Source organism: Vanacampus margaritifer, chromosome 11, assembly GCF_051991255.1.
Source record: "Vanacampus margaritifer isolate UIUO_Vmar chromosome 11, RoL_Vmar_1.0, whole genome shotgun sequence".
Lineage (NCBI taxonomy): Eukaryota > Metazoa > Chordata > Actinopteri > Syngnathiformes > Syngnathidae > Vanacampus > Vanacampus margaritifer.
Window position 1 is genome coordinate 19363800 of NC_135442.1, and position 23862 is coordinate 19387661.

A 23862-nucleotide genomic window follows, 5' to 3' on the forward strand; every position below is an offset into this window, starting at 1 on the left:
CTGAAAACTGCTAAATAAAAGCTAAAACTGATTTTTTTTTTTTTTTTAAATCCTAAACGATTAGTTTGTTAGTTATTTGAATTTGACAGTTCGTCGGGCCTTGGCGGAGGTCTACGCTCTGCTTAATGACATCCCATCTACAGCTGCTGACATATATGTATGTATGTTGGTGTTTTCCACATGTGCGTCTTCCTCAGGACTTCCCTGCACTATGCGGCCGCCAGCCGCCACTATCAGTGTCTGGAGACGCTGGTGGTTTGCGGGACAGCAATCAATGCCACCGACAAGTGGGGGCGCTCCGCTCTGCATTACGCTGCAGCTTCGGACCTGGACAGAAGGTAATAGAACTGGACACTTTACTAGCCGCGTTGCCACCGCAGGACGTTCGGGTATGGTGATGGGGGGAGGGACTTTCACAAGAACCTCCACTGTGGAGTACGACCTATTTCGCGACGTCACGAGTTCCGATCGACACGTAAACGCCGTTCGATGGTTTCTCCCGCGACGTCACCCAAGCACCGCGCGACAAAAATCACGAGGAAAGAGAAAGGTTGCTGTTTTTCCCTGCGTTTTATTTTATGTGCTTGGCATGGATGGATGGTTTGAGTGAGAGGAGACGGCGTCTAGATGAGTGGAACGAAGATAGGCAAAGGATTATTAAGAGAATTGTTTTGGTGGAAGAGACTTAAGCCGAGAATGCATTACTGTCGCGCATGAACTTAAGGTAATTTTTTATGCTAGGTAATTTTTAGCCAATCAGCACAAAAGCCCCATCGGGAGTTTATCGGGCCGGCGGAGTACCTACCCTTGAGTAGGACCTCCGCTCGCCCCTGTAAGTTCCTGTAAATGTGGCCAGGTTGGGAAGGCTCCTGTAGTGGAGACGCACACATAAGTGGCTGGCCCGTAAATTTACCCCGAAGTTTCTGCGGTGGAAACGCGGCTACTGTGTACTCCTGTACCATCTCTTGAAGTCTGTCAAATGTTTTATTCCAGACCTTGAACCCCAAACATGCACATTTTGTTCTTTGATTGAACTGGAATCTGTTGAGAAATGGCGAAGCTATTACGTGCTGTCAAATGTCACCAGGGATGGGGAAAAAAAGTCGACCAAGTGGGATAAGTCGACTTCAAAACTAGGTCGACTTTTATTATCTGCCTCCATTCGCTTCCGGAACTATGTTTGGGCTGTCCATGTTTTATACCCAAACTTTTTTTTGCAGACCTACGCAGTATCGCAATGGTGGCTGTGGTCTTATTTCTTCTGTGAGTACACCGTTTAGTGGCCGAATGGCGGATGTTATCTGTCGGCATTAAAAACGTTCACTTTAAGTACATAGTGGATTTTTATTCAAGACAATATTGCATATTGAGCTTCCCCCAAACCCTTGAAGCATTGTCTCTAAGTAACTTTTAAGACACTATTACATGTGTAATGTTGATATAATGATGTAGTGTGACTGTGAATTAAATGGTGGTTAGTGTTTATTTACCTTAAATGGTAATCGCTAGCGCGCTAATGCTAATCGCGATTGCTAAACGTCATGGAATAATGTGTTGAAGCATTGTGTGTGAGTGACTTTTAAGACACTATTACATGTTTAATGTTGATATAATGATGTAGTGTGACTGTGAATTAAATGGTGGTTAGTGTTTATTTACCTTAAGTGGTAATCGCTAGCGCGCTAATGCTAATCGCGATTGCTAAACGTCATGGAATAATGTGTTGAAGCATTGTGTGTAAGTACTTTTAAGACACTATTACATGTGTAATATGATGTACGTGTGAACTAAATGGTAGTTAGCGTTTGTTTACCGTAAGTGGTAATCGCTAGTGTGCTAATGGTAATCGTGATTGCTAACCGGTTAGCATATGCTAATTTTGTTGGTGTATAATAATGTATTTGTATAGATGATAATAATTTGCGAGTACTTATATCCACTCAGTTTAACGTCTGTCCAACTTTAGTGGATTAACAACAACATTTTTATATTGATTAATTTTTTGTTTTGTTGAAAAATTGGCAATTTGCTCGATTAATTGTTGGAATAATTGATAGATTAATCTATTTTAAGATGCTGTAGTGACAGCACTAAATGTCACAACATCATCATTTTTTCATCGTGTTCACTAATTGTTGTTGAACGTATAACCACTATAATACACATATCATTCCTGCCTGTTTCAACAGATGCAATAAATAATAATGATAATAATAATAATAATAATTATTATTATTATTATTTAATATCATTATTAGTATTTAATATTATTATTATTATTATTGGGCGGCACGGTGGCTGTCTGGTTAGCACGTCCACCTCCCAATGCAGAGGTTGTGAGATCGAGTCTGGACTTCGGCTTCCTGGGTGGAGTTTGCATGTTGTCCCCGTCCGTGCCTGTGTGGGTTTTCTCCGGATACTCCGGTTTCCTCCCACGTTCCAAAGACATGCATGGCAGGTTAATTGAACACTCTAAATTGTCCCCCGTCTACTGCCCGAAGACAGCTGGGATAGGCTCCAGCACTCCCGCGACCCTGTGAGGAATAAGCGGTCACGAAAATGGATGGATGGATTATTATTATTTTATTAATTTTATTATTATTAATAATAATATTAATTAGTAGGGGTGTTAAAAAAATCGATTCAGCAATATTTCGCGATATTACAGTGCGGAATTCTCGAATTGATTCGATATGTGGCCGAATCAATGTTTAAACATACATTTTTTAATGGAAATATTCAACAATACGTCTTACTTAGGGTTAGGGTTCACACGATAAGCATGGAAGAATGTTATATTAATGGAACATTAAGCCTTAATATTTTATTTCAATGCTGTTCAAACAAGAAACAGACTGCAACGGATTGTTTGTTAAATACAGTGGCTCACAATTATAAGCCTGAAGTTTCACATAAATAAATACATTTTCATAAAAATCTTACTGCGTACATGTACAAGTTTACTACTGATAAGTATTTTCTAAATTTGAGTTAATTTTTTTTTTATAGATTCGTATCAGGATTAATAGTATCGAATTGAATCGTGACCTATGAATTGTGATACGGATCGAATTGCCAGGTACTAGGCAATTCACACCCCTATTAATTAGATATTAAAAAAAAGTTGCAATAAATGTGTAACGGAAGTGTAGTAAATGTGTAATTAATGCCTTGCAGGCGGCGTGTTGCTCTGGAGCCTGAGAGTGAAGGAGTCCAAGCAGAGAGGGAGAAAGAGGCAGCACTGTAAGTCCGCTTTTCTTCAACATGACCTAAAAAAGGAGTTAATAGAGAGAGATAAAGTCAACAGTGATTAAGATATTGATTGATTTAGATCTTGGGGTCTTAAAAGGCAGAGAAATGAACAAGGACATGGAAAAACGTAACAATTTTAGCATGAACAACAATGTCGTTACAAACTCAGAGAAGCAAGATTTTTTTTAATGATTTTCTTCAGACTTTTGATTGTTCTTCCACTCTGTTTTGCAGATGTCTGGAGTTTCTCCTTCAGAGCGGAGCGACGGCCTCGCTCAAAGACAAACAAGGATACAGTCCTGTTCACTATGCTGCAGCCTACGGACACAAACACTGTCTGGAACTGGTCAGTATACACACACGCACACAGGTTGACACAGGTTGCATGCACTGATAGCATGCAACCTTGCAGCTACTGGAGAGAGACGACGGTTACCATGACGATCTTGAATCCCCCAACGCCAGGAGCCCCCTTCACCTCGCTGTGAGTCTAAATACATACAGAGTGACTTCCTGTCTACTTATTCACTTGACTGACATAGTAGTTTGTTATTATGTAATTATAGTTGGGAAAACTGCATTACAGTGAGTCAGTCATTGAAAAAGGTCGTGTTGGCTGTATGCAGGCATACCACGGCCACGCACAAGCCCTTGAGGTTCTGCTGCAGGGGGAGAGGGAGGTGGACCGGGTGGACGAAGCCGGTCTCACTCCCTTAGCCATGGCGGCGCTGCGGGGTCACGCCGACTGCGTTCACATCCTCCTCGGCCAGGGGGCGTCGCCGCGCACTTGCGACACCCAGGACAGGCGTACCCCCGTACACCTGGCAGGTGGGCGTTAACGTTGGAAGTTGTAGCTAAGCTACAAGCTAGCTACATGCTAACATTTTGTTTACACACCGCTCTTGCAGTGATGAACGGACACACGACATGTTTGCGCCTCCTGCTGGACGAATCGGACAGTGCGGATCTTGCTGAGGCCGCCGACTGTCAGGGACAGTGAGTGTTTTGCCACATACAAACACATACACACACACGCATGCACACACACAACACAAATCCTGTTTGTGTGTACAGGACACCACTGATGCTAGCTGTGGCGGGGGGTCACGTCGATGCCGTGTCGCTGCTGCTCGAGCGGGAGGTGGACGTCAACATGGCCGACAAGCACGGCATGACGGCGCTGCACCTTGGCGTGAGTGAGCCTCACAGAAGCAGCTTGCTTTTGCGTTCGTTGCCATATTTATCTAATCTTGGCAATAGTTCTCAATAACAGTAAATTCTATATCAGCAATTAAAGGGTAAGTCAACTTTAGACATTTCTTGACAATAATATGTTAATATGTGACCTCACTAGTGTAAGCATGACATTCTGATGAATATTAAATTTGTGCAATATGATTTATGAAGCAAAATCCATCTCAGGGGGTGGCCATTTTGCCACTTGCTGTCTACTGAAGATGACATCACAGTTGCTCAGGCAGCAACCAATCACAGCACACCTGTTTTCTGAAGCTGAGCTGTAATTAGTCGTTGCCTGAGAAATGAGCAACTGCGATGTCATTTTAAGTCGACAACAAGTGGCAAAATGGCCGCCTAAAAACTGCTGGATTTTGCTGTTTAAGTCATATTACACTAACATAATATTATTTAGACTAGTGGGTCTGCATAGAACATTTCAATTTAATTCCAATTTTTATTTCACTCTTTGAAAGACAAATAAATGAAAGGGGACAGAAAGAAATAAAACTTGTGATATCTGCCCCTGCTCTGTTAGCTTCCGGAATACCGGTAGGTTGGATCTTACAAGCGTAGACCAGGAGAGGATACAAAAAGGTTGTTTGTTACAGAAGAAGAGATTAACTAAATAACAACAAAAGGCGCTGGCAACCAGCCAGGCAGAACAATAAAAACTAACCAAAAACACTTGCAAACGGCAAAGGAAAAATCGAGACATCTGAAAATCACTTGCTTTAATAAAACGAGCAAGGAAGATACCATCACATGGGCGCACAAAAAACAAGACACTCGAAACTACAAACAAAAACCACTAGGAAAAACACTTGGCACACTAACAGTTTGCATTTTAATTTGCATGTTAACTGGTAAAATTTCATGATGGGCTTTATATTATTATTTTAAACGCCATCAATTCATTCAATTTAAAAGTTTTTAGGTGCATAAATATGGATTAGTGTGGCCTCTGTATCCACATCCGAAAGCGACACAAATAGCACGTTCCTGTAGAAGAAAGATAGATGGGTTCGGTGTAGACTTTTGCGTTGATTTCCCCTGTAACCAATCTTTGCAGCTGCTGTGTGGCCAGGAGGAGTGCGTCCAGTGTCTGCTGGAGCAGGAGGCGTCCATCTTGTTGGGCGACGCTCAGGGTCGCACCGCCATTCACCTGGCGGCGGCAAGAGGCCACGCCTCCTGGCTGAGCGACTTGCTCGCCATGACCTGTCCCGAACTCGACTCGCTGCCTCCGCTCAGAGATCACCATGGCTACACGCCGCTGCACTGGGCCTGCTACCACGGTGGCTTTTCGGACGATTGTCTGTGGGCTGAGTAGAGTCGTGTTTTTAATGCGTGTGTGTGTGAGTAGGTCACGAGGGCTGTGTAGAGGTTCTGTTGGAGCAGAAAGGTTGTCGCTGCATTGATGGGAACCCTTTCACACCACTGCACTGTGCTGTGTAAGTGTGCAAAAATTCAGGCACTGTTGTAATACATTGTACTGTTTTTGTGTGAATGCTGAGGATCAAGCATGCTCATCATCATTGTGTGAATGCTGAAATGATTCTTTTTTTAAAACGTATTATTATTCTCACTTTTTCAGGCTCTTTCAACTTCCACATACAACATTTGATTTACAACCGGGATTGTATTTTTCACATTCCATTTACGCACAGTTTTTGCACAATGTTTAATATCAAATTTTCTCCATTCATTTGTGGCATGTTAGAATGTGGATTCAAATTCAAATTTTATTCCAACTTCAATTTCACAAATAGTCTTTGTCTAAATACTTACCATCTATTGTATTAAATGTAATTTCACATTATTAAGTTTTTTTCTATATTATTCCATATTTTCAGCAGTATTCAATACAATTACATACAATGTTACAGATACTTCCATGTACACATTAGTACATTAAAGCACATGACTAGCATGTGGAAGATCTAGGTTCGATTCCCGTTTGGAGCACATTTTAGTCCAAGTTCTATTTCATGTAATAATCATCCATCCATCAACTTATTCCTCACAAGGGTCTTGTCTAATTAATTAATATCAATTATTTTTAATTATTATTATTATTATTATTATATATATTATTATGATAATAAATCATTCCACAAGTATCCCACATGCATTCAAATATTAGCATTCAGCATTCACACGCAATTTCTCCATAAATTGCCCGTCGAGTTATTTATTATTGTTGTTGTTATTACTTTTTTTAATTGCATAATGATAACCCTTTAAACAGCACTCCATTGTCATATAAGCTTTTGTGGGTGATAGGGACTGAGCTTTGCAGCAAATTTATAGCAAAAATGTGCGAGTAATTGAAATTTTTCTAATTGCGCTAGATGTCACAAGATGATGGCAAAGCACTATTTTTTTTCTTCTCAAAATTAAACTATTCAACTCACTTCAATATAGTTCTTTGACACCAAGATATGACAAAGTATGACTTTGGTTGCTTTGACCTGAGCACAAAAACAGTAAGTACGAGACAGGCGAGTTTTGCAATAAATCACAGAAGATATGTTCCTCCCCATAAATCCACAACCAGATGAATTTGCAAATGCTGGACTGTGATTATGCAGGGGTTCACTGTATATGAGTAATAAAAAGTTGCAAATTATTCCCTAATGTGACATACTTTGCCGTTTTAACAGGGTGAACGATCATGAGGCCTGCGCATCATTGCTGTTGGAGGCGATGGGATCAGACATCGCCGGCTGTAAGGATGCTAAAGACAGGTGTGTGTGCGAGTGTGTGTTTAGTGCCCCAGGCCAGATTTATTTTGCTGAGTACAGTGCTATTTTTCTTTACATTTTGGAGGGTTAACAAATGAATGGCACTTCAAGTCATCTTAATGGGCTTTTCCTCTTTCTCCTTCAGGACACCCCTCCATGCGGCGGCCTTCTCAGGTCATGTCGACTGTGTCCGGATGCTCCTTTCCCACGACGCGCCAGTTGACGCCACGGACCGATCAGGTCGCACGGCACTGATGATGGCGGCCGAGAAGGGCCGCGTCGGAGCCCTAGGTACACACGTTTGACTTCCCGTCATGTTTGATGTGTGGACGAAAGCACATTTTTGTTGATTATGTGTTTGTGTCCTGTCCAGAGGTTCTGCTAAACAGCGCCACCAGTTGCCTTCATTACACCGACAAAGACAACAACACTGCCCTGCATCTAGCGTGTAAAAATGTAAGTGTCCACAAAGGGGTCTATTGTACACCGATTCCAAGACCAAATAGAACGTAGAGCAAGGGAAACCCAAAAAGTCTTAATCAGCAGGACGACGCCTTTACTTTTGTTGCATTTTGTGAATGCTAAGGCGATGCTATCTTTTAGCAACTATTAGCATTTTGTCAACTTAACCTAGAAAAACACTTAACCCTAAAAGCCTGAACCATGAAATACATTAGAGAAATTTCAGTTTCTTTGTAAAAAGAGTATTTATTGGTCCTTTTGAACAAACAAAAAACAATTGAAAATCAACTTCCACATCCTATCCCTATCCCAGCTGGCTTCGGGCCTACTGCCCGAAGCCAGCTGGGATAGGCTCCAGCGCCCCCTGCGACCTTTGTGAGGAAAATTGGTCAAGAAAATGGATGGATGGATAACAGTCAAGAATATAATAATAAACAGACGTATCAAATATATTAGTTGTGCTGCCTTTAGTTTAAGTATGGAGGGGTTAAATAGTTATTTGCTGTAATCCAGTGTTTTACTGCCACCGAGTGGTCGTTATAAAACAGTGAAATAAGCTTGTGACTCAGTTTTGTTTGCAACTCAGTTTGGTACATGCACAGACGATACAGAACACACGGACACGTTATTGCTGCTGAAAACTTACTGATACGTTTCTGCCTTGGAGACTACATGTCTGTAAGTAATAGCCAACCATTTCTTAAATGTCCAATGCTTATGTGTAGTGTAATGAAGAAAACATCACGTTTTGCTTATTAGGCATTTTTGCTCAGTTTAGCCTGTAGCTATCTTGTTTAGCTCATAGCTATCTAGGGTAGCTTGTGTTAGCTTAGATATTAGGATGATGTATTATTTACAGTTCTGTACATTCATTTATGTTTATTTGTGTGTTACAGTTTTACAACTATTGCAAATGACTTCACTAAAATGCAAGAAAGACCAAACCTTGTGTGTTTATTGGAGAACTGTTAGCTGGCTGACGATCTGCGCACAAGTAGACGCGCTGCATTGGACAGTATATTAGTATTTCCAAAAATCAGAAAGAACATTTCCCACTATTAATAAGTATAGATGTCTCTCCTTTCTCATTTAAGGCAAGGTCGCTGGAAAAGCCATCAGCTGGGTGATACTGCCCTCTAATGGATTAGCCGTGCAATGCATGTATCAGATCATATACGTCAAGAGTTTTAATGAGGGGAAAATATTATACTCATGACATAGAGGGCTCAAAATGTATTTAATATGATACGTTTGACGTTATATGATTAAGTACAGGAGAAATGTCCTTTCAATCTGTTTTGGTACTTTTGTTACGCATATTGCCATCTTGCGAAACGTAAGTGTAGCAACTGCTAGCATTTTGTCTGTTGTTAGCACAAACGTGTTTTCTAGTCAAATTTAGCTATAAAAAGTTTTACCTGGAATACGGAAGAGTATAATTGTCAACATTTTTTACTGGCAAATGCATTCAAATGTATTTGCAAATACATTTAAACATATTAGCAAGTACGTTCGTACTAAGTAAAAAATGCTAAAGCTTAGCATTTTTTCCCATAATACCACAGGGTACTGACTTACACATGTGCATACCCTGTGTCATTATGGGGGAAAAATTCTCATTTTAGGTGAAATGCTTACTTGCTTTACTTGCACATGCATAGCATTATAGGAATCATAATAATAATAATACACTGTGACATAATGGGAAAAAATACTAAGATTTTAGCATTTAGCCTACAAGTACATTCCAACGTATTTACAAGTATGTTCCAATGTATTTGCCAGTCAAAAATGTTTACTCCACATTGCTTCCATGCTTCTGTACTGAATGAACCAATCAGAGGACGGAAAAATGTTGATATTATTGTCATCTGTGAGGCAAATTTGATTTTGATTGTTTAACCAAACAGTCGCACCGCTAATATAGTTAATGTTACATGCTAATGTTAATAATTTATTCCTGTATTTGATCCCATCTAGGGAAAGGAAGACTGTGTCCTGCTCATCCTTGAGAAGTTGTCCGACTCTGCGCAAATAAACGCCACCAACGCTGCGCTACAAACGTGAGTTTCTCACACCGCGGACAAACAGCCGCCCACATGATTGACGCTGCCTTTAACGACGTCGTGTCTCGTCAGACCGCTCCACCTGGCAGCTCGAAGCGGACTCAAACAGGCAGTCCAGCAGCTGCTGTCCCGAGGAGCCAACATTCAGACGCTGGATGAGAACGGTAGGAGGGACCTGGCTGGCCCGACAGGACGCATCTGCCTCTATGTGTGCATGCCAGTTTCCTATCAATGTTCACTTGAGCTTTTATGCATTTTTTTTTTAAATTGGATTTCCCATTTAGCTCTTGGGAAAGTTTAATAACTTGTTCTTTTCAATCATATAAGTAGAAAGGAAATCATGTTCAAGTACAGTCCGACGACAAGGTCAATTCCTTTGTTTTGGACTTTCAAATTAAAACATGGATATGAGACAAAAGTTCAGAATTCCAGCTTTGATGTGATGGTATTTACATCTAGATGTGTTCAACAGAGCATGTTTTGTTTAAAGCCACCCACTTTTCAAGTGACGAGAGTATTGAAACATGTGACTTAGGCATGGGCCAATATTTGATTCTGACAGTATGATAATATTAAGCGCTAAAATTCTTAAAAACAAATATTTGGGCAAAATTTTTTTTCCCCATTGTGCTGAATTTATTTTATTTTTAAACAAAATAAAGTATATGTGGTATATTAACTCATTCACTCTTAGCCATTTTCACTGAAGCAACCCCCTTCACTCCCGGTTGTTTTACTGGATTTGGACAGATTTTGCGAGGCCCACAGAATATTGTTCTATTGTTATAAAAACATGGATCCTACCAAAAGAAATATTAGAGTCTCTTCTTTCATCAGCAAAAAAATATATTTCTATCTGTTTCTGTTTTGCATCAATTAACATTAGAATATAGCTAAGTTTCATCATTATTCACAAATCTGTTTAAAACATTGGGGAAAGAGCTTTTTTTTGGAACATGGCCCTGGTCGATCTCTTATAATCTGCTGCCACCTGCTTGCCGTTTTTGTAATAACTACTGTTGCTTCAAGCATTCTCTTGAGTTCAGAGACGGCATCAAAACCTTCTGTATGCTCTAGCATAAAAAAAAAAAACATAAAAACGTATAAATACGTTTTTGGGACCATGGTGATATTCAAAATAGAACATATTGATACATTTTTGTAAGAAATGTGTGATATGTTAAGTAAGTCAACAAATCAATAAATGTTAACATTCATCTTCTGTTTTAGTTCTTCTTAGTAATTCACAGTGTCCCATTACTGATGAGCTATTTTTAGAACAGAACGATGGGCTCCTCATGCTGTCCTTGGGGCTAACTAGTACACAGAGGGACTGTTTTTTTCTTTGTTAAAGGACAATGGACAGGAATACAAAGGCACCTGTGGAACTGAAGCCTGTCTCTTTTGTCTAACCTCCCCACATTTGAGCCCTCTGATCGGCGAGGAGATTAAAAAATATATTAATTGGAGGCGGCTTCTTTACTCAACTCTGCAATTATATTGTGCCCTGCTTAGACGTCCCTCAAAAAAGAAAAGAAGAGCTCATTACTGCTGACAGCCATCATTTATTAATATTATTATTATAGATAATTTATATTTATTTTTATCAATTTATTTGTATTTATATTATTTATTTATTTATTTATTTATTTATTTATTCATTTATTTATTTATTCATTTATTTATTTATTTATTTATTTATTTATTTATTTATTTATTTATTTATTATTTATTATTTATTTTATTTTTATCTATTTATTTTTAAATTTTGTTTATATTATTTTTATATTTATCTATTTATATATATTATTATTATATGTTATTATTATTTTATTTATATTACGTATTGAAAGCTTGACTTTTCAAAACCACAGTACACCATCAAGCTGGTAATCGGCCCACGCCTAATATGACTGAATATGTTTGTTTTTCCTGTTACTTTTTGAATAATGAATGAATGTGAAATGAATCACGAGCTGTTGGTGAAATCTTCAACGTCAGTCTAGTTGAAGCTGCTTGTTTGTGTTTTGAGTTGACGGCTTATGCAGTGTTGCGTACTGTATGGACAAAAGTGTTTTTACACAAATGTGGTTTTAAGATTACAAAGTGGTCCTCGTGGATTAAGAAGTGCGTCCGAATACTTTTGTCCATCTATTGCATGGCCAAACTGTGCAGCCCCTCCCCCTTGTATGTTTGTGCACCGCTGAAATGCTAACACGAATGGCGCTCCGTCCCTCTTTTGTCTCCCGCTTCGCCACCTCCGCTTCCTGTCCATTTCGCCCCCCCCACCCCCTCCCCCTTCTGTCTCTGTGACGCAGGTTTGACCCCCGCTCTGGCTTGCGCGCCCAGCCGCGAGGTGGCCGACTGCCTGGCGCTCATTCTGGCTACCATGATGCCTTTCTGCTCCCCTTGCAGCTCCGGCGCCCCCTCCCCTGGCGCCCTGCTGAGGCTGCTGCCCCCCAAAGCGCACAAAGACCCCGCCGCGGCCGCCGTCCCCCGGGGCCCGCGCGCCGCCAGGAACCCCTCGGGACCCTCCAGCGAGGGCACCACAGAGAACGACTCTGAGGATTCGGAAACGTTCTGACCCTTTCTGGTCGCCGGACCTCTTGATGTCATCTTTCCAAGAAGAAGTTGACGCGGGTCATTTGCATGTAATGCTTCTTCTTTTGTCACACGGGTGCTGAAATCCAAATTGACCTCGATACTTGGCCTCTGGGTGGCGCTGCGACTCAACTCCAAGACTTTACAAGCAAGAAAAATAAGCCATTTTTAACATTATTTTGTTCATTTTAGTTGTTTTTATTGACGTTTTGGTTTGATGTACTAAATAAGCAGCTTTTACACAACAATAATAATAATATTAAAACTTCACATTCACTGGAAAGACACACTGGGTCCATTAATGGACTATATGCCACGGAGGAGGCGGGACTTTCGACTTCCGGGTTTTCAAACATCAGCTTTGTTTCCGTTTCCGGTTTGCGACGTGTTGGGCCGCGTCCCAGTACTTGCATTTCCGCCTTTGTGCCCCTCGGTTGCGCACTCCCGTCGACGGGTGCGAGGCTGCGAGTGTGTAGTGTCTGTCTCAGTGTCCGAAGCATTTCAGATAGCCGACCGCCACCCGTAGATGAGTGGGAGCGCACGGTGGGGGTGTTGGAACGCGGCCAGCAGTGGCCAGAAACGGCGCTGATGTGTAAAACCCGTAAGTCGGAAGACTGTGGCATCTACCCCATTAAGGTTTATTACAAAACGACAGTTAATTACCTAAAAAAAAATATCTTGTAATATTTTAAAAAATGTTGCAATTTCATGAAGATGTCACAACATTACAAGAAAGTCAAACAACCTTTGCAAGTCAGACTTTTACAAGAAAGTGTCATCGTATTGTGAGGAAAGCTTTCGGAGAGAATAAAGTCATTTTATAACGGTAATATTATAAGATGTAATTTCCCCAGGATAAAGTTGTAATCATTTTACAAGAATATTTGCAATATAAGAAGTTGTAGTATTATGACAAAATTATAGCAAAGTCAAAAGAAAAGTGAGAATATAGTCCGAGCGGTCTAAAACTTTACAAGGTGATGAAATTATGAGGGGGAAAAAATGTATATTAGAATAAAAAGTTATATTTAAGAAAGTCATAATTTTGCAAAAACGAAATTGCAACTGCAAAATTTAAAACAAACTTTGTATTGTGATTTAAAATTTCATTCAATTTCTAATATTACAAAAAAAATCTTTATTTTCATAATTATTGTGAGAATTTTGTGATTTAAGCAGCATCAAGTAGTCAAATTACAATAAAAAGTAGAATAAAGTCATAATGGACAATTCCGGACTTCCGGGCATTCGTATTGCCTGTGACTAGCATACAAAGCTCTCAGAAAATCAGGCCTGAATGTGGCTGTGCAGCTTGACGTTCCAACCAGAACATGATGGAAACTAAATTATCATTCCATATTTGGACCCTGAGCATTGGAGGAAATGTGAAAAAGCAGCGAAAGAGTGGAACCAAACAGTTCAAAATGGAGGCTAACCAAGACCACAGTGTTTTGTAGTCAGCACTTCCTAAGTGGTAAGAATCATTTTTGAGTGTGATAAAACATTATTTTGTTATGTACATATTTTAGGTGTTAACCAGCTTGTATCGTTATCTTTACACTCTATGGAATAAAGCCCTCTCCTTTAGTCGTTTTCCTTAGCAACAGGAGAGCAAACAGTGGGAATGAAAAAAAAAATAGGCAAAAAAAAAAATCACTCAAATCATCCAATTTGATGAAATTATTCATGCAAATATCCTACTCTGTATAGAATATTAAAAGAGTGTAGACTGGCTGGCCAGGCTAACTCAACACAAGCTCAAAAAACCACCACAGCTCCGTGCTAGCTAACATGCTAAATGCTAGTCTCTTGACGTTTTAGCTTGCATGTCGCGCATTTTAATTTTCGATTAAAAAGTCTTTACATTATTAGCATAATGTACAATATTCGGATGACTTAATAACCAAATTGTATTCATGTGCGATTTTGTGCGTCTTGGCTGTTTTTAAGGACATTCATCTAACGCTAAGACCAATTAAGTCCAATTTCTGTTCATAACACACTTTTTGCTTCTACAGGCAGATTATTATAGTAGTCAAATGACATTTCATCACATTTTGAAATCAAAATGATCCTCACAAATCAAATGACAACAATCCAAAATGCAGTGCTTTTCAATGAGCTTGTTTTCACCGAGTAAGGCCGCCATTTTGACTTGTGACGTAAGGGAATTGTTTCTCGTCACGAAAAAGTTGCAGTTTGATGAGAAAGTCACAAGAGAGTAAAAAAACTAAACAAAAAACATTGGTGAGAATGAAGTTGTAGCATTCCATATTTTTACAATATGGGCATAAAATTAACAGAAAAGACAACTTGTGATTTTTTTTTTTATGTCATAATTTCACTAGCATAATGTTATATTACAAAGAAGCAGTTGTCATGAAGTCATAATTTCACGAGAATATACCGGTACTTGGTACAAGATAAATTCAAAATTATATGGTGAAAAGTCATAATTGAAAAGAATATCACAAGGAAAATAGTTTTATGAAAATATTGTAATGAGTGTACGTTGCTTTTATTTATTGTTTGTTACTTGAAGCACAAATGTTGTGTAGAAAAGATTCCCAAAATGTGCGCACACTTTCCTGCTCTTGTCCACTGCTTGCATGCCGACCCTTTTGTGAATCAGGGTAGTCGAGGTTCGCCTCTTTAAAGGATACAAATACGTATTTTGCTGAAAAACATTCCCAACTTCTCCTGACTGAAGGCTTTTGTATTTCCACGACGGTCCACAAACTGCCAGCACTTCAATGTAAAACCTCCATGTGACTACCTACCAGCAATGTGCCATCAAATGTGTGCAGTGCCTTGACGTCTCTCTCTTTTTATTTTGTTGAGAAAAGTTCAGAGGTCACTTAAACCCCAACCAGCACATTTCATTGTCGTTATTGATTTGGCGGGCAATGTGACACTTCCAAGGAGCTTTATGGAACCACTCAAACCAATATGATTACATGAGGGAAAAAAAGGAATGTGGGAAAAAGACCTACATTTGTTGATTTTACCGCTAAAGCATATTATTAGTTTTTCCAATTCCCCCCCTTTCAGTGTGGCCCTAACGCTCCTTCATTTTTGAAGGGGTTTGAAGGTAAGCATTCCCAATCCGATCACGCAAAACCAAACTACTAGAAAACAAAAGTTGAACAGTAACGCAACATTATGTCCAGTCATGACTTTAGAAGTAGCTACAAATGTGTTTTTTTCAGTCATATTTATTAAAAAAAATAAATAAAATAATAATTAAATAAATGTACTTGACTTTCATTTGACAGTGACAATATTTCAGTTTAAGGTACATTTTTTTTCTGGGCTATGATCTGATGCAAATATTTGTTGGTAGTAAAGTTCGTGGCAAGTTAAAGGCGAAACGGCCAACATTGGTACTGCTCTTTTATATCATGTTGATTTATACATCTTTGTATGACTTCACCATTCGAACACAACCTGTTTGAAGCTCATTTTTACCATTTAATTGAAGTGAACAAAGTTTAATGAAAGCGTAGTTTTAATACAAAGATGAGCTTCATGAGTCGTTGACTTTCAAAGCAGTTCCTGATGCAGTACGACCACACTTCAGTGTTTTTATATGGCAATTGTTCACTTCAAAAAATAAATGTGTTGCAGTTTTCTCACTTAATAATGTCTCTTGTGAATCTTTGTTCATATTTATTCTATACTTAAAAGTATCTTTGTCTACCATATTTTATTCATTTATTTTTTTACAATGTACAGTATTTCATTAGTTCACTATGTGGGGGCCCTATCCCTGTATATATGTGTATATATATATATATATATATATATATATATATATATATATATATATATTATTTTTTTTAAACTTCCTTATTTCATTTAATTACCAATATACAAAGCATAAAAGTTTTAAATTGTAATGATTTTCATACCCTAATGCATAGGTGTCAAACTCCGGTCCTGGAGGGCCGCACTCCTGTAGGTTTTGGTGGTTTCCCTCTTCCAACACAAGCTGATTCCAATCAGCAGGATCGTTATCAGGCTTGTGCAGAGACTGCTGATGAGCTGATCATATATCAGCTGTGTTGGAAAAGGGAAACATCCCAAACCTGCAGGACTGCGGCCCTCCAGGACCGGAGTTTGACACCTATGCCCTAATGCAACTCTAACTTTAAGACTCTTAAGTTGTTGTTGTTACTAAAATAAGTAGCAAAAAAAGGCAAAACATTGATTGTATATATTTTTTTACTTAAACTCCATTAAATTGGAAGTGAAGCCTTAAGGAAAAACAAAAGTAAAGTCAAAACAAAATCAGCCTTTGGGCAACTGTGATGTCATTTTCAGACAACAGCATGTGGCAAAACGGCCGCCCCCTGAGATGGATGAAAATACGGAAGGTGGATTTTGCTGCATTCCACAATTGCAATATTAATCACAATGCTGTGTTTCGACTAGTGGGAGTGAGCACATAAAACATATTACCGTATTGTAAAGAATAGGGATAGATCGATTATCGGCGCAGATATTGTTCATTTTGAAGACTATAATAAGCCATTTTGAAGAATCATATGGCCAATAAAAGATCTATTTAAAAAAGTGTTAACTTCAGGGAACTATTACGTCTCGGAACCTGTACAATTTGGACTTCGAGTAAAAAATGCCTCGGAGTTTGAACTTATTTTCGGAATTTGAACACCCAAGCAAAGCCGAACGTACCTTGAAAACTGGAAGCCAAGCGAAGCCGAATACTCACGTTGCGGTAGTTGAGACGATGCACTGCTCATACTCGCGAGTGCATTTGGATTTTTCCACGACAATTTTCTTCACCATGGGCCCAAAGAAAGACAACGGTGGCAGCAAAGAAAAACATACAGTGCTACAAACCACAGTGGAATTAGGAAGGAGATTATTGCGCAGTTGTAACTACCGTAACTACTTCTTAGCTGTTCGACAACGTGCCTGACGTTAAACAACGCAAAAAAGGACCGCCTAGTCGTCTTAAGAATATGCCCAATGTAAACGACACAAACTCAGCACTGAACTAAGGGACGCATTAACATAGCATTTATCATCCACTGATGCCATCACACCACAACAGGTAAGGTAAGGTATTTTTATTGTTTAAATACTGTACAGGGTATAAATGTAAAAAAACATAAATAAAAATAAAAATAAACAATTCGGTCTGTGAACACTTCGCAGGAACAAATTATGTTCAAACTCCGAGGTACCACTGTATTTTTTTTTTTTTAGAGATGCTGCTAACCCCGAGAACTCTCTGCACCTTTGGTTTTTGTTTGAAATTAAAACTAAGATAAGTAAAAAATGTAATACTTCAGATATTTTGAATTTTTTTATTTAACTTTTGAAGACATGTTACTGCCCCTGGGAGACCCCTGAACTTTTGGTTGTTAAAACAAAGATGTCTATTGACTAAGATTTTTTTCCCCCCACTCCAATATTTTACGAACCCTAAAAGTTGTTCAATAAACATATGCTTAAAAAAAATAAAATAATGAAAGAGCATCCTTGACTACCTACTAATAATTGGTATCGGCCCTGAAAAAAATAAAATAAATCGGTCCATCTCTAGTAAAGAACATTTGTACTTGACTTCCCCTTCAACAAATGCTAGTTTGCCAAGCCTCAAATATGCTCAAATATAAATATTGATGCAAAAAAAACGAAGACATATTCAAAGAGCAATGTTAATAATGTTTTAATAGTTACATCATCTCTGTACATATTCAAACTTTAAATTACAGTAGCAAACTATAATGACAATGTCATCAAGGGTCCACATGATAAAATAATAATTGATCTCCACAACAGTACACTCATTAAAAAATATGTTGTATGGAATGGTGACATGCTCGTGTGTCAGTAATAACAATTAAAAAAAAGAAAGAAAGAAAATGCTCCCAGCGTGCATGAAATGTTGGACCTCGTTTTGTAGCACCCATGGAGGGAGGGGTGAGCCCCGCTCAGCAGTTGACCCCCAATCCCGTCCAGTGGTCGGGCACCATGAGGAAGTACTTGTCCATGGCCTCGCAGAAGCGGGCGCGGTACAACTCAGGCGACACCACCGTCGGCATCTTTCCTGCACAAACACAATAATGATGATTAAAATAGATTCTAATAAGAATCGCGATTCTCATTTAGTACCATTCAGATTTGATTTTAAATGTCCCCAAATCGATTTTATATCAATTATTTTATATTGTCTTGCCCTTGTTTGTGGGTGTGTCTTTATTGGGAGAGCGCTTTTCATGTTGTACACGATTTGGCCACTTAGGGGCAGTGTGGTTCCGCACATTCTGATACACTGTTAAGATGTAACCACATTAGAGAGTAGAAGGAAAAAGTCACGCTCATGTTGTTATGCCAATAAAATTTGTTATTTTTTTGCATTGTAGGAAGAGCATGTGCCGGTGAGCAATGTTTTAATAATGTTAAGATATTATAATATATATAATATATATATATATATATAATGTTGTATGAATAGTCATCCTTTTGAGTGATAAAAGTGCCGGGAGTAGCGCTAATTAGCGTTGGCGAGTCAATGGCACTGTCAACGCACGCTCTATGATCGGCCATCTTGGATCGCTAACTACGGCAAGCACATAGGTCAATTATATTGCGACATAGGACATTGCAAAAGGTACAGGACAGGTGCACTTTTATTTTTTATTTATTTATTTAATCAAAGCAGTTCTGTACCCAAACATATCTAGTACGAATAGAAAAGATTTTGACACATACTGTAATCATAGTTTGCTGTGAGAGTGGGTATGGTTTATTTTTTCTTCAGAACGATGTGTGACCATTGTCATAGTGTAACATGTTTTTTGCAAATGTATATTTTGTTATTTACTTGCAATTGACTTCTATTTGTTTTGTGAATCATTACTTTTGGTTTCGTATTTATTTTAGTTTTACATGCTGAAGTGTTTTGTGTACTGCGCATGTCATGAGCGCAGAGGAGAGAGAGGTATAATCGAGCGAGCCTGGTTCGAGAAGAGAGTTAAATAAGAGAGACGTGCTTGAATCCTGTCCCGCCGTGTCTGGTTAATTTAGCAGGAAAACACCAGAAAACATCATAAACTCAAAACTATTTGTAGCCCGCCTTATACCCAGCCTCCGGAAACAACAACATCTTAGGGTTACAATAGCCTAGGGGTTGAGGGTCATTTTAAACACACACACAATGCCGACTTACTGGAAATCGAATGGGGTCAAATGTAAAATGTTAATCTTAAAAACATATAGGATTAAAAGTTACTTAGTTACTTTAAAATTCATCAAGAATCTAAGATTTTTTTTCATGTATCATTTTCCGAACGCAGTTTTGTTCTGTCGTTGCCGTAGTAGGCGATCCAAGATGGCCGATCTTCCATGCATGCGCGTCACAGATAGCGCCTTGACAAGCACTTTCCATTGTGCGTTGGCCATGAGCTAGCTACGTTTGGGCAACAAGCTAAACAAGTCCCTGCTTTAATCGTCCACTCGGTATAGTCAGTGAGAACGGAAAATGATCAAACCGTTACCAGCAGTGGACTCTTTTTGAGGGACTGTTCACTGTCTGCGAAAACTAGTCAGTTCGGAACAGTTCAGTTCGGAACTGTAGTCAAAGTCGGAATCGAATCTTGATCGCGAGACAGTCAAGGATTCCCACCCCTAGTGCTTAGTTACAAAAATAAACAAAGCAACCATCCATTTTTGTTGTTTGTTTGAACTTCATTTAAGACATGAGCCAACGTTGGCCGAGCACGTCTTCAAAGCGCTACCTTGACCTCCCAGAATTCCAGTGGATTTGACGACCATCTCCAGCCTTTTATCCCAAGTGAAAGTCCTGATGTAATCTGTGACAGGAAACATCTTATGAGTGTGTGACAAAAAAAACAGTCGAGCGCCGCCGCTTAGACTTCATCTTTACCGATGATCCCGACCACCAGCTGATCGGTGGCGTCGTCGCGTCCCACCAACAGCGAGTAGTCGATGATGAGGTGGCTGGACAGGAAGTAGGCGTCGCTGTGGATGGCGGCGCGCAACACCGACTTGCAGTGCGAGCGGATGTACAGCGGGTTGTCGTAAATGAGCTTGAGCAGGTTCTCGTCCAGCAGCACCACCTCGCAGCTCTCCTTACCCGAGTCCGTCTTCACGTTGCGGTTTCGCAGCGACCCCTTCAGGTCGAACACCTTGCAGGGGGGAGCAATGAGGACATCTGAATACTCATTCAGTTAGACTGCACCAAAACAACAACTTGATGATTTACTTTTATAGAAACTACAGGTGGAAATTAGCATTTATGCTATAACCCGGCATCTTTCCTAACTTTGTCTTGGTCAATGTGTTGCTGTGCGCTGTCCCTGTTCAAATAGATGCATAGCATAGCATAGCCTAGCATCCAACAATACAGGAGTCTTGTCTCCCCCCCCCCCCCCCGCTCCTTCCCTATAGCATCTCATCTTCCCTTATCTAAAATCTTGTGTATGTGCAATGCCAATAAAGATCCATTCAATCGGTATGTGATCACTAACTTGGTAGGAGGAACCCGTTTACTTTCAGCGCTTAAGCGGCAGCCAGTTTCTTATGATCCTGACATTTTTAGGGACTTATTGTATTGTTTATTATCTTAATTTAGATGTCAAAACAAGAACTATATTGATTTTAACCCTATAAAGCCTGATCCATGAAATATATGAGAGAAAATTCAGATTGTTTGTAAATAAAGTATTTTGAACAAACATTTATTTTTTTAAATCAACTTCCACATATGACTTTATGTGTGTCATATTTGATACATCTGGTCACAATGCTTTAAATTTGTTCATTTATAAATAAATATTATAAATAAATAAAGTCGCAGAAGCTAAGGTAAGCATCTCTGTCCAAAGAAAAGCCACCACAGCTCAATACTGTGCATACACAGCAGCTACATTGCTAGCATGACTTGTTCATAATGGAGTAGACAGTAGAGTATTGCCAAAAATGAAATGTTTTTGGTTTGTTGTGGTACATTTTGGAATGTACAATAAATTGCAAATACAAAAGGTGGTAATAAACTTAACGTGTATGCAGTTGTGTGTTTTGGACACCACCATTATATTTGTTTACCTTTGATTGGGAGTGGAAAGCTCAGTACGATGCTTTTTTAACTTCTGTTGCTAAGCAGCGTTGATTAATCCAGCAAAGAAACAAATCATAATTTAGATTGATAACTGATAACTTTTAAAATGATCATAAAAAAAATAATTAGTGGCCTAAGATGGGGCTGGAGAGGAAAGATTTTACAAAAGATCATTTTAATATTTTAGTAACATTTTCAGACCCATAGATGATTGCAGTGGACATGACGTATTTGCGTGTCTAAACCAATGATGTCAACATTTCTGGTTCATGATTGGATCCTAGCTAATTCATCACAATTACAAGTTGATTTGCATAATGTTCATGTTAAAAATGTTACATATAAGCTTGGTAAGTTTACAATACGTTACAGCCATACTATCCTGGCATCCACTAAAACAAATAAAAACATGAGATAAAAAAAAATTGGGGGGAAAAGCTTCAAAATTAAGTAGAGTAGAAAAAATGCAGGTCTGAAGGGGTTAACATGTATGACAAAAAGTGTTGCTTATTTTAAATTGCACTTCTCCACCTTTAAAGCTATAATGCGTCGTGATTAAGTCCACGCGTCAATCAGTTCTAGCCATAACAATTTGTTTTGCCATCGAATTTCAAATTAAAATTCACATTTTCAAAGGTGTTGGTAGGATGTCAAAAGACAACCTCTGTTCATTTGACAAGAACATCCTGATCCTACCAAAGTTAATGGAGGTACTGTACACTTCTTCAAATCATTGATTGTTGAAAACAAAATGTCATACTAATGCACAAATTGTAATGAATGTGAAAGAGAATAAAACGTAAGTAAGTATCAGGTGTTGGACTATTTCATCTCACAGGGAAGTCCCATCATGCTTATTAATTAAATGATTTTCACATCAGGCAGCCCCACTGAAATATAATTTCCAACATTTGCCTCACCTGAGCCATCTTGCGTCCATAGAAAAGATTTTCCATCACAAGCAGGTCCAGTTTCTTCTCGGTGTTGTTCTGAGAGTTCTTGTAACCGATGCGGTAAACGCCAAGAATCTTCGCCAGGGCAGTCGGCCTCTGTGACACAAGTTTTAGTTTCTATTAGTCAATCCAGAGACGACGCGTCGATTTGCTCGTTTGTGATGCACACTTTCTGCTGCACCGCTCCGGTGATGTAGGTAAAGTAGTGAGGAGCAAAGTCCAGGAAGGATTGGACTTCCAGTCTGGGCATCTGCTTCAGGATGAAGCGGTCATCTGACATAGAGAAGAAGAAAGATGTTTTCTTCAATCTAGTGTCTCTTATTCAATTCTTTCTATGAAAGGAGTTATGACTTTATAGTCAGCGGTCCGACCTTCGGTGGCGTAGAAGACAGCTCCAGACTTTCCGCCACGTGCCTGCCAGTTGACGCAGTGGGACAGCGAGCGGACAAAATCCTCCTCGGCACTCTCCAAGATCTCTTCCCGCATCCTGTGGAACTCGTCGGCGTAGTAGATACGACAGTAGAACTTGGCGTTGGCGTCTGAGAATTCTAAACAGGAAGGAAGGAGATGGAATGGCTTCAGCTTTGAATGAGTAGTATGTGGAAATAGGAGGAAACAAAACAAAACGTACGCAGCTCGATATGTGGATTCTGGGACTGCTTCTTTTGTTTATCGGCCACATCCGCGTCTTCTGTAGGTTAGACAGGTGAGCAAAGATGACATCATCAGCAAGTGGCAGATCAGGAACGTATACAAACATCAACACTCACTGAGCGGGTCCCCGTCTGTGCTGCTGCGGCTCTGCGCCGATGACTCGCCGAGTCTGGCCGGGCTGCCCTTGACTCGGCCCTCGCCGCTACTTGACAAAAGTGATTCAGTTGATTGACATTTCCTTCTCGAAATGGGACATCAGAATAATCGATGAAACAAACCTGTTGGCCTGTGACACCTCTTCCGCTCCTGTGTTGGACGCCTTAGACAAATCCTCCAGTGCTGTTTTGTACTCCTTGCAGCTGCGGACAGAAACAACACTCATTTAATTTATACATTATATGTTAAAAAATAAAAAAAACATACGAGTAGTCACCTGAGTGCAAAGGCGATGATTGAGCTCGGCTCTTTCTCGCACACGGCAATGGGCACCCGTTCATGTTCGTACATCAGGTAATGCTTGTCGGGGTCACTGCAAAATAGGAAGTGATCTTACACTTCAGTATTTTCGATGTCTGAAGCAGGCATGAAATATTTTGAGGGCTTCAATTTGCCATATGGCTATTTGGTTGCGTTATTAATATCATAATTCTACACAAACAGCTGTAATGTATTCATGTATTGAACTCTTTTGGACTGCGCAAACTTCATATGACAAAAACTAGAATAAGTGTTGACGAGAATAAACTGCCAATTATTATTGTAAAAATCTTAAGTATTAGAAC

General features: G+C 39.4%; 2 protein-coding genes across 11 annotated transcripts in view; one reads left to right on the plus strand and one right to left on the minus strand.

Moving 5' to 3' along the window:
• The window catches only part of ankrd44 (ankyrin repeat domain 44), a 34254-nt gene extending 18250 nt beyond the window's left edge, over positions 1-16004 (plus strand). For 4 of the 6 annotated variants that reach the window (XM_077579763.1, XM_077579764.1, XM_077579765.1 and 1 more), the window contains exons 14-28: positions 198-338; positions 3178-3243; positions 3487-3598; positions 3665-3736; positions 3879-4080; positions 4161-4248; positions 4327-4444; positions 5561-5783; positions 5852-5939; positions 7152-7235; positions 7378-7523; positions 7606-7688; positions 9675-9757; positions 9833-9924; positions 12079-16004. In XM_077579763.1, the coding sequence (XP_077435889.1) occupies positions 198-338; positions 3178-3243; positions 3487-3598; positions 3665-3736; positions 3879-4080; positions 4161-4248; positions 4327-4444; positions 5561-5783; positions 5852-5939; positions 7152-7235; positions 7378-7523; positions 7606-7688; positions 9675-9757; positions 9833-9924; positions 12079-12344 (1864 nt within the window). In that variant the 3' untranslated portion in view covers positions 12345-16004. The remainder of the gene's footprint in view (positions 1-197; positions 339-3177; positions 3244-3486; positions 3599-3664; positions 3737-3878; positions 4081-4160; positions 4249-4326; positions 4445-5560; positions 5784-5851; positions 5940-7151; positions 7236-7377; positions 7524-7605; positions 7689-9674; positions 9758-9832; positions 9925-12078) is intronic. The other 2 variants (XM_077579767.1, XM_077579768.1) reach the window with 1 other exon arrangement.
• A 2030-nt stretch (positions 16005-18034) lies between these two features.
• The window catches only part of pikfyve (phosphoinositide kinase, FYVE finger containing), a 41258-nt gene continuing 35430 nt past the window's right edge, over positions 18035-23862 (minus strand). For 4 of the 5 annotated variants that reach the window (XM_077579383.1, XM_077579384.1, XM_077579382.1 and 1 more), the window contains 10 exons: positions 23514-23609; positions 23359-23439; positions 23197-23285; positions 23058-23117; positions 22798-22974; positions 22596-22699; positions 22394-22522; positions 20280-20541; positions 20131-20205; positions 18035-18440 (listed from right to left, as the gene is read on the minus strand). In XM_077579383.1, coding sequence (XP_077435509.1) covers positions 18325-18440; positions 20131-20205; positions 20280-20541; positions 22394-22522; positions 22596-22699; positions 22798-22974; positions 23058-23117; positions 23197-23285; positions 23359-23439; positions 23514-23609 — 1189 coding nt within the window. In that variant the 3' untranslated portion in view covers positions 18035-18324. The remainder of the gene's footprint in view (positions 18441-20130; positions 20206-20279; positions 20542-22393; positions 22523-22595; positions 22700-22797; positions 22975-23057; positions 23118-23196; positions 23286-23358; positions 23440-23513; positions 23610-23862) is intronic. The other variant, XM_077579381.1, reaches the window with a different exon arrangement.